We start from the raw sequence: 11359 nt of genomic DNA on the forward strand, positions 1-11359 counted from the left end.
TGTTTACCAAGTATGAATCCCGTGCGATATCAAGGAAGGAAGAACAATAGGCTGAAGATAGGCGTGGCGATCATCCATTACACTGAAAAGGTCTTCACAAATTCATGTGCGATAAAAACTTCCCCATTATCACACATGTACCGCTGCCTGCATGCAATAGGAAGATAAAGGAGAACAGATGCCAATGTGAACTCGTCAGGAGTTAGACAGGTAGTGTGGAGGTTACTGTGTTTGCAAAGCCATTTGACCTTAAACATTGGCGAAACTGCAGCAAAACTCAAAATGTTCGGTATCTGTTCCTCAGCTCAGATCTTGCAGGCGGTACTACTAGGTGGCCCAGGTATAAACCAGGCAAAGCACGCAGTTTTTCAGAACTGACAGAGTTGCTGTTTTGAGGAGTACGAGTTCAGTGGATTAAATCAAACTGTGGCGTGAGGCACCTGATAAAACAGTATCATATAAGACCCGATCATCTAACCACCCACTTAATTTTAACCATAAGGACACACCCTCTGTAATTATGCCTGTCCAAATTAGGAACGCTGGGTATTGTGTTTCTGCTTTTTCTACCATACACTCCTTAAAATGATTTAAAATATCGGATCTACTGTGAATGAGGATTTCCGGCAAACAAACAGACGGTTTATTTGCGATATAACAACTTGTCTTGGTGAGCAGGTGGCTCAAGACGTCCATGTATTTTTGGATGCTTGATAGCATGTGACGCTGTATACGAGGATAACAGTTTGATATGATGGTTTTTCCCTACGGCAATACACTCGAACATGAATGCCACGTGCTGCGTATGCCAGCCGACCGACTTCCTCGAAGGGCTTTTTTTCGCGCAACCACGTGAAGGGTGGAAGAGAGCCAGAGTCGGTCAAACAATGACTTGGCAGCAGAGTGCAAAAGCTATTACCAGCCAACTCTGCTGCGCTGGTCATTGCTGTATTCCTGGATGGGGACCCCGTAACATTGGCAGACATGGCTCAGTCGCGCTGTGAATGACGCCCTCAAGCTATTGCCTTCAATGCATAAATCCCTTTCCCACCCCCCTTAGCAGTCCACCCACAGTGCAGTATTTATGCAATAATTTATCAGCTCTCGCCTCCAGTGCGCAGTTACCTATCCCACCTCACCGAATCATCGGTGAACGAAACTGTGGCAGCTACAATCACTGTACGACAAGTACGCGGTTATTACAGCCGACAATGATGATGATGAAAACATATTGTTGTGGGTACCGGAAAGGTCCTGAGAGTTGGAGGTTCAAAGTCGCAGCAAAAAGGGGAAAATAATGATCGATCCGTGTGTTAGAGCAGGATACAGTCAACACCACTCACTCGTATATGATGTCTTCATCTGAACCGCTGACCATTGACAAAGATGGATNGATGGATAATAAACTATGTCCTGAAATACAATAAAAACAGTTAAAACGATTGGCCGTGTTGTGCACACAAGATTGGGACCAATGCATCAAAACATGTAACGCCATGGCTGTAGTGTAAGACTATTCAAAGAGTTTTGCTAAAAAAGTTGACGTATTATTTCTTTTATTGTACAATCAACTTTCCGGACCAGCCCTTGGAGGTAGAAGCGAGGGAGTATTAGGCCTCGAAACACAATGTTTTACCAAAACAAGTCGAGAAACCCGGAAAACTTTGTCGTGTAATTCAGCACATCCGGGATTAGGTCTCCACACTGCAAGGAAGTACTACACACACACACGAATAGGCAAAAAGTTACCTCCGAAGAACGGAAGTTAATGCTCGCTAATCTGACGCATAAATCTACCACGTTGGGACTAGATGTTGTGGCTCCAGATAAAGCAAAACATCTGTTCCCTTCCTCAAGTTCATAAGTTCGTACTGAAGTATACGCAAGTCCACTTTAAGTGAAGTGACCTACATGGGATGAATTAGTATACCACCAGAATTAGAATGCTCACTCTATTGTTGACTCTACGCCTTCTAAGCTCTTTTCTTTTGTTGATCTCCTGGCACAAACTGCCTGAATCAAACATTTCACGCTATGATTCCTAAATGATGTTTATTCCAATGTCAACATCATTCACACTTCAGAACTTGTGGCGGCACGTGCTTCCAGTATACTCTTATTTTTACCATACATTTTTTACTAATTAGTTTCTCAACATCGCCTTCCATCATACTGTGTTGCATGAGGTGACAAGGATGACTGATCCCACTGATAGTAAAAGACATTGAAACACACAAAAAAGGATTTACAAAAATGCGTTACCGGGCAAGCACATCACTAACCGTGAACTGCGCGCCTGGAGGGCGAATATATGATGGCAAGTACTACCACATACGCATTAACGATACCATAAACAAGCGAGAACTCAGCAGTTGATCGGTACCGATAATTGAAAACCGCAGGCGAGTCCAGTCTCACTGTTTTGCGTTGTTGGTCCAACGTTGAGTTGCTTATTTTTATTACATTCCAGAAGATGAAACGAAAGCCGATGGCCAAACAGACTATCACAACCAATAGGGATGATAGTGAGACCAGGATTTTCAGACGGAGAGCTGCAGGAGAGCGAAAACCAGTGAGCAATTTATAGTAAGGCCACGACTTTTGTGCATGAAAACGGTACCTATTGAGCCCAATAACCAGCACGTTTGCTAGAACTTCAACGAAAACAACAGAATCCAGTTTTGTTTGAGTTGGAGGGTTCAATAATCTATCACCAGCGCTGGACAGGCATATGGTTTACGGATAGGGAGCTCCAAAAACGATGGTCTTAATTTACGGTTAGGCATCTCGGAATGATTATAGTAAGCTAGTAACAAATCATTTCCCCATCCACTTTATTGTTTTCTTCACAATAAGCCCTTCAAATACATTGGCGTTGTACGGCAGCGAAGGATCCGTGTTGAATAGTGATGTCATGCCGTCGATGATGGTGATGATGGTAGTAATTTGCTATTTCTATCCTTCAAGCGCATTAATACTCCTTTAATCAAGTTATTTTGAGTCTGTGTTGATATTCGGTGCACCCAACCGTTAGACTGTCCTACACAGAGCGCCCTTCTTTGGGGGGCCAAGTGGGCTGAGTAAATGAGCTGAGTATGGCTAAAATAAGGTTAGCTGAGTTTATCGGACACAGAATGTAGCAATATATACATTACATTTNAGAGTGTGTTTTTGGGCCGAACAGAGAAGAAAATACGAGAACACAGACAAAAGTGTGGCGATTGGTGTAATGCCAATAGGACTGGCTTTTGATCAATTGGGCAACGACAACTCGAGCCATGTTTTGGTCCGTCGCTTTCGGACACAGAAAAGTCATTCAACCACATCAAGAATCAGCTGATTAATGGCTGTAAGAACTTTGGTGAAATTGTCCGATGTCCACGCTATGTGACTGAGGATTGTGTTGTTTCCCGATCTATCCAGTCAACATAGGTGATGGTAAACCAGTATACCCGTCGATTATGGGATAAATTTACGTCTTTTAACAAACAGTTCACGGATAGAGTCAAAGAATGTAGGTGGGTTGGGCAGTTCTAATCGTCCACGATAGGGACTTGCTTACCATCGTGTGGCGGATTGCAAGGCCACGTCACTCCCAAGAGGTAAATGTACGCCTATTAGCATTTCGATGACCACTGTAAGGTTTTCGTGATAAAACTAGGAGAGAAAGAAGTTCGGTTGAAGCAAAAAGTACTTTACTATCCTTCACTAGGTGTCTGGTAAAGCATTTTGTGCCACAATCAGCTAAGTACTGGATGAAATTCGGCTGCATTCGTTCAGTTACGGTATACCTATTGTCAAGAAAGAGACCTTACTTGGGACATGGATAGTTGTTTCGCATTTTATTAATCAGCCGCTGACTTCGGTGGTCAAAATAAGCACCAACTGCAACAGTTGCAGCATTGAATTGGTAAGAATGGTAGGATCGCATTCTATAACTGTTCGTAAGCGTCAGACGCCAAATACGAATTCCAGAACCACAAAACCCGAGGCCGAATAAGGACTCAAAGAAGAAGTCAAAAGAGCAGCAAACTACTGAAAATAAGAGGTACACTACAAACCAACCGAGTAGCAGACTACGACGCAATACAGATCAAGAATGGGCCAATCGAAAGAGACGACAATGGACGGCAATTTCAACAGCAGCATGACCATAGGAAGCAAGAAATACAAACCACAACTTAACACAGATTAAGATCGGACCAACCAGAATCCAGGTTGCAGTGCAAAGGCTGCTCTTTGTAAACTATTTACACGCAGGCTCGAAGAGAGGACCCACCCTACCAACAGCGCACTGAAGATGTCTCCTCGAATGGCGATGAAACGCCTTCAAATCAATTACCAAGCTCGGCGAACAGATCAACAGCCACCCGATCAGTTACCAACTAGTGCTCCCGATCTATCAGTATTCCAACACATTACCAAACCTATATTCTTCGAAGTAGGGAAGGCGGGATGGGTTGGAGCGTGGTAGTCCTAGTAGGTATTCTTGGGATACCCTTAATATGAAAATACCACAATTTTGGATTCATTAAGGCTTCAAATAAGTTTTGAATTACATAAACCATCACTTTTCGATGGTCCCCCGTAAACTGGCATTGGCGAGCGTAATAAAAACTTACAGTTATACGCTAGCCAGCCCAACTCGGCGAATGCATGGAAGATCAAGATCAGTAGCACGACTACATAGATTAGTCCGAAGCAAATAAGCATAGCTCCTGTATACTGAAACAGAGAGAAGAAGGAATAACAGTGAACCAGAAGTTATCAGCAAACGTTTAATCATTTTTCAATTAATGGTACTAAAGTGGCTTTAGGCAGACAATGACAGGTGCATCTGACCACTAACCAATTACTCATACTCGTGCCCAACTACATCCAGTTGCAGCAAATCAGTGACAACCGGAAGTAATTAGTGAACGATGATGGCTGATCAACATGTTTCCGCAGTCAGCCAACGTTCAATTATCCAGCAAAACAGGCATAGGTCTCATGTTTCTGGTAATACTTTGACTTGAAGCTTTTGCATAAATGTGCGAGCATGGTCCCATACGACATTTTTAAGGACTGTCCATCAAATTTTACCTAGAGAATCGATGCCAAAACAATGCCACTTAACTTTGTTGCCCAGATATCTACTCTGATGGAGAGAACACAAACAGTTTTTTTTCTTTTTGAGGTAAAACATACGTCAACAACTGCATTGCTTTAAGACAACTGGGATGGCCGTGGCATTGTACACGTTCTTGGGGACTGCGAATACTATTGGTTAGTCTCCTAAAACTAGTCTATCAGATACGACCCTGAAAGAGACGGACTTTCTTAAGAGGGCTCGGCAGGCATGTAACAACATGCAACAGGCATGTCCCACCGAAACATGTTTAGAAAAATTCGTTCACCATGTTTTAAAAGTGAATCCGTCCAAAAATTTTCCTCTCCCTGATACACATGTTCAGGAAACTGCTTCCACACAGCTAAGGTGCCGCATCGCCACAAAATACGAAGTGACATTATTGTTTTTGCACATAGTTTCCTTTTCTTAAAGACAGCCAAAAGAGCCACGTGGTTCAAAGTTAACCAGAATTACTGTGTTTAATACCTCACTGAGGAAGGTCACAAGCGCAACTGGTGTTAGTGGCCAGGAAAGAAACAGCCAATATGCTTGCTGAATTTTACCAACCTCCTAAATTTACCCTTGGAAATTGGTACATGGAGAGAGCGAAATGCTGTTGTAAAGCTAAAATTAGAATAAATAGGCCATCTTTGCGGGTCCGGCAGGACATTTGATCTCAGTTTACGAACAAAATGGAAAACCTTCCTGTGGAGAGAAGCAGAATTGTGCAGAAAGATGCGCAAATAAGTCTTTGCTGAGATAACTCCGTTTGCGACAAGTCCAACAGGTATATCTTCTCAGAAGCCCAGCATACCATTCTCGTTAAAACCAAGTTAATGTAATCTAAGCTAATCATATTAGCGAGTTTTGAATTTATTCATCTTATTACATCCAGAAAAAGGGAATTGTTATTTGAGCATAACAGCCGCCTTCGTGTAGTGGTCTAGTGAGTGTTTGTTAAAATCTGTGGAACTGTTGTCAGAAAAATTCAATCCGCTGCTTACCAAATCAGAGTTCTGACCCACTTATTTTGCCTCACAGTCTAAAAGCGTTGTTGGATTATGAGGAAACTTAGGCGTCTTACTTGTGGACGTTGAGGTAAAATCAAACTGTGGTGGGACGCAAAGAAAAGCTGTGCAGTTATTTCACCATAGTTGGAAAATTTGTGTGCATTTCAAGAATCTCGACCGTCTGATCAGCAAGATATGGCGCCATTCAATGCTCGGTCAAGCAGTCCAAGTTACCTGAAGTTGTGTGTGAGGTTGTGAGTGGATTTTCAATTGGCGAGATCTCAAGGGAAGGTCCGCATAAATTCCAAAACATAGTCTTTCCACAGCACTCGCCTCTATATATTTTTAGACGGCGATAGCTTTCAAAATCCCAGTTTTGAGTTTATTGCTTGCGATCCTTTCCAGTTTTCTAAGAAACACTTTCAAGTGCCCTCTTCATAGGTAAAAAAACATGAGAATGCGAAATTCGTTGATAATCAAAGTTGCAGGCCGTAAACCAGTCTTCCTGAAAGTGTCTTTTTCGACCAGGCTCTTGGGCACGTTGTAAGTGGTGCTCGCGTCACAGCATTGGTTATGGGAGTGTACAATGTGGTTAGTTCTAACATTCGCTTATCAGAGTGGTACTTATCGTTGAAGAGCCATGGGAGCCTCAGATACAATGCAACATCTAACCACGTGTTTCATCCATCCGGCAGTAATGGTAAAAGCTTTTGACGAGTGGATGGGAGTTAGAACACAAAGGAAATTTAATCCTACTATTGAATATGACTGGGAACTGCTTCATTCCTCTGCGAATGTTCAGTGGTGTGCGTCTCAAGAACCAGAAGACTTCCAGTTATTATGTGAACAAGTGGTTGGAAAGCAGTATAGTAAATTTGTACTGCAACAGGATATAGCGGCTCTCATCCTCCAGCCAAAGCAATTCACTTCGATGATCAATTGTTGGCTGTGAGTAACTGAAACTGAAAGGGTTCCGGTATCGGGGCGAACCCCCGACACTGAATACCACAATCCAAAGACCACGCAGTAAGCGCTTTCGAGTAAACACAATCCGAGGAAACTTACCATCATCGTTCGTATGTCAAGTGATAAATTGAACTTCACATCTTTGTACTGGTTCTGGGTACTCCAAGCTGCGAACCAAACAAAGGTCAGCCAAGGTGCAGCCACTATCACCATTTTAGGCAAATAGAAGCCACATACAGTGCGTCTAACCTGGAAAAAGAGAAATCGGGTGGAAGACAAAACTACGTGCAGTTTTACGCACTAACTTTTAGACGTTTGTTTAAAAATAACCGAGCTAGATCGGTAAATCGAAAGCGACTGGATACTATAGGCTAACACATAACCAGCCCGGTATTAATGTCCAGTGGCCAAGCAATCAAAAATCTACAGAAGCCATCTCTATTTTATATCAATTTTTTTGTGACCGTTAACTTTGTAACTTCGTACCGCATCCAGGGCAAAAAATTCACAACCAAATAAATGCAACTCGGTTTCATGCAACTGCAAGAATGATGGCACCTAGTGACACTGTGTCGGTTTGCTGCATGGCACGTAGAAAAATGTTCTTTCTTTAGATCGACAATATAAAAGTGTGCTTTAAACCAACTTGAAGGATCCTTTCGTGACAGAACCGAATGGTTCCATCAAATTTCATTGAACAATAAGTTACTGGGGTCTCTATTAAGTTAAAGGAGGCTTCGATAAAATATGTTGCAGAATGTCTCAAAGCTAACACCGTGACTTCGATTTCCAAGCTTCGAGATGCTGTAAAATTTTGAATGACTCGGTATTTACAAAACAAAACAATATTTACAAATTGTAGGATGTCAGCTGGATAAGTGTAAAGCACCTACCGCGCGCATTCCGTGAAAAAGACATATCCAAAAAAGGAGAAGAGCAGCTGTGAAGGTAGCTTGAAATACGTTGTCCAACCACTGTACAATCCAACTACTTGTAAAGTAGCGCATGGGAAAGAATGGATCTGCTTGGTGGAAACGGAATAAAGAAGGGAAATCATGGTGCCACGAGTTACGGTATGGAAAAGGAAATGTCTTGTAGCCGAGGTAAATGTTCAATTTACTATGAGAAGTTAAAAGCATTTTGTAAGTAATGCGTTAAAGGGATTTGGGTACATTATGCAGACAACTTTTAAACTGACGTGATAGATAATCTGTGGTCCTTTTCTTAAAAATTCAGCTTAGTGTAAACAGGAAAAGTGGCGACTTTGGAAGCCAAAACGCAACCATCCTTGATCTGTTCCTGTGGTGCAGTCATTCACTGGACCTACACAGTCGTATTATTTTGAGCACAGTTTCAACCAGCTTTAAACAGTTTGTCTAATGTCCGGCGAAAGCTTGCTGCCAAACAAATGACTCTTAAACATTTTGGATATCAGGTAAACCCAATTTATATCGTGTCCCAAATGTTTGATAAAGCTTTCTGGCAAGTATCTGAATAAAGGATGATGCAGCTAAACGAATGCTTAAATGTGAAAAATGAAAAAAATAAAGGAGAAATGAAAAAGGCTTTGCATTTTCAGTTTAGCTGTCAGGGGTGAATTTAATGAAGAATGCGGCGGTCAGGTAATCGGGTTTCATCTTGTTAAATCGATCGCTTCTTTTGCTGGTTGTCATACGTACTTATAAAGCATACTGCAACTACATACTGTCTGAAATTCTGGCTGCGCTTTCCCGATGCCCCCCAATCCAAGCCTCAATCAATTGAGAGTTTCCTTCTTGAATTTGAAGAAGTTTAGTTGAACAATGAAAATCCACTGCTGAAGAAGTAGCTGGCCAGTGTTCTCTCTCTCATCATTTGTAGTTTTTAGAGGAACGTGTGTGTTTGTGGGCATGATCGTTACATACAAACAATATGCTTAGGATAACATTGGATGGTCAGGTCACATAGCGAAAAGACAACCCAGAAAATGTTTTCCCAATGATGCAAGCTTGCGAAAAAAGGTGCATTAAGAAAGGAAGGTGGTGTAACTTTTGAGGTTGAGTTGCCTTTTCCGGGTGTTTTTATCTAACGTTTGTTGGCAACGCCAGTGTTCAGACTGTCCAGTTGGTAATTAGTCAGAGGCACAAGTAGAATATTTTGCTCACTGTTGGTGTCCAACGTTGCCTGAAGGAAAAACATCAAAGGTCTATTTTCAGCCTGATCCACTGGCATGAACAGTCAATCGTATAGCTGTTAGTTTCAGGTTGTTTTATAGCTGTTAGGTTTGAGATTTGGCAATTTTCAACACAGGTTTCATCCCGCCAGTAAAGCCAGTAAAATATAACTTCCGCGTAACTAGACTAAGTCAATTTACCAAATACAGAGCACTAGACGAAGAGGAGATCGTAAAACGCTCTTATTTTTCTCACAGTGTCTCGAATCAGTGGGATAACATCCGCAGTTTCGAATCTTCTTGGCTAGTCCGCTAATTCCACCCAATCAAAATAATTGTAAGGCGCTTGGAATTTGAACCCACTTGTTTGAAGAATATTCATCTTTCAGCGACGAAAATACTTACCTGAGGGTGTTAGAAACTAGTAAAAATGAAGGAGCAAAGATGGTTCAGCTGTAGCATCCTTCCGATGCTCAGTTGTCAAGTTAATAGAGGCAAGCACAAGGACCGAGACACAACAACGTTGCCCAAGTCTAGACAGAAGCAGTCAAAATGCTGAGGTTTGCGTGCGAACCACGGAACTTCCGGTTGGTACGTTCGCACATTAAACATCGAGCCATCTCGAGGTAGGGAAAATGAAACATCTACTGTAAGAAAGCAGTCAAATGCTGAGGTTTGCGTGCGAACCACGGAACTTCCGGTTGGTACGTTCGCACATTAAACATCGAGCCATCTCGAGGTAGGGAAAATGAAACATCTACTGTAAGTCACATGCGTACAGGCCAAATGAATAGCTGCATGCAGCTGTCGCTGGTCGCTTAGGTGCGAAACTCATGTTTATCATATTGGCTATGATTTAACCATCATAGAACGCCAGAAGTTTTATACCATTCATATGGACGAAGGTCCTGAATGAGGCCGCTGTAGTGCCGAGAACACCTGCTTCTTGGGAGTGCTTCACAGTTGATGAGTTGCTTTTCTAAGCATACATTTCATTCGATTACTCAGTCACATGACCATACTCTCAAGGCGACTGTTCCGCTCTCATATAATCCACTAATGTTCGCCGTAGAAAATTAACGCACTACAACGGCTTATAGCGATTGACTGGCTCCAAAATGAAGAACAAACGAATTTTCTCTTATTAGCGCACAGTTTAAATGTTACAATACTCGTTAGCCAGGTTTCTTTGTTAATACTAAACGCTTTGAAAAAATAACACTGATTAACCCTTTCTGCTTCATTGTGGGATGAAGCTCTCAGCAAACTGTCCTCACTGCTCCAGTTTAATTTGATTCTGGTGTAGGAAATAGCCACATCCGTGGTTTTAGATGCGTCTTCCAAATTCCAGTGGCACGAACTACCTACCAGCTACTATTGTCTTATTTTCATCACACACTAGAAGGTTAGGACTTAGGAGAAGAAACCACAGTGTCAACGGTGAAATTTATCAAAACCAGCCGAGGATGGTCTTCGGGTAGGCATTTGAGGAACTTAGTGTTACATCAAATTTCTTAAGTACCTATACTGTTCGCTTCGCTTTTTCAAGATTAGATAAACCAGGATGTCATACGACTGAAGAAGTCAGAGGTCTGAACGAGAACGAAGGAGAGCAAGGTATGTGTCTGTATGTTCAAAAAACATAAGATATTGCTGAAAGAACTTACTGTTAAACAACATGAGTAAGGGTAGCAACAGCGCTGTATACTTCTGCTCCAGAGTCCAGTCCCGAAGAGCGAAATTTCGTAAACTGCTGAGAAACAACACCTTTTGAAAAGTAAAATAAGATGATCAACAGTTGACGGCGGATGAAGGGAACGATGCAGAGTATAAGTACACAGAAGCGGGACGGCCTGGAACGTACAAAAAGGACTGACGGAGCTCGCATTCATCGGGACAGAGAAAGTAGCTACTCCAGCTTAGGGTTTTGGATCCATATTTAGCCTTGAGATCAACAGAAGCAGTTGCCATAACCTTGGAGCTCCGTCAACTTATCAGCAGGCGGTTTTTAGTTCAACACTATTAAATGTCACTGATCCGCATGCAAGCAAAATTGATGGAATTCCTCGCAACTATCTTTCCGGTTTTTGATATATTTCCCCTGTTTGGAAGTGAAGT

The 11359-nt window shown here is 42.1% G+C and overlaps 1 protein-coding gene across 1 annotated transcript in view; it reads right to left on the minus strand.

Moving 5' to 3' along the window:
* Positions 1–2278: 2278 nt before the first annotated feature.
* T265_12890 (hypothetical protein) overlaps positions 2279–11359 on the minus strand; it is a gene marked incomplete at both ends in the record, with an annotated part of 20087 nt that continues 11006 nt past the window's right edge. The window contains 5 exons of the mRNA XM_009166065.1: positions 2279–2552; positions 4623–4725; positions 7189–7338; positions 7983–8110; positions 10909–11008. Coding sequence (XP_009164329.1) covers positions 2281–2552; positions 4623–4725; positions 7189–7338; positions 7983–8110; positions 10909–11008 — 753 coding nt within the window. The remainder of the gene's footprint in view (positions 2553–4622; positions 4726–7188; positions 7339–7982; positions 8111–10908; positions 11009–11359) is intronic.

This window comes from Opisthorchis viverrini (genome assembly GCF_000715545.1).
Source record: "Opisthorchis viverrini unplaced genomic scaffold opera_v5_21, whole genome shotgun sequence".
Lineage (NCBI taxonomy): Eukaryota > Metazoa > Platyhelminthes > Trematoda > Opisthorchiida > Opisthorchiidae > Opisthorchis > Opisthorchis viverrini.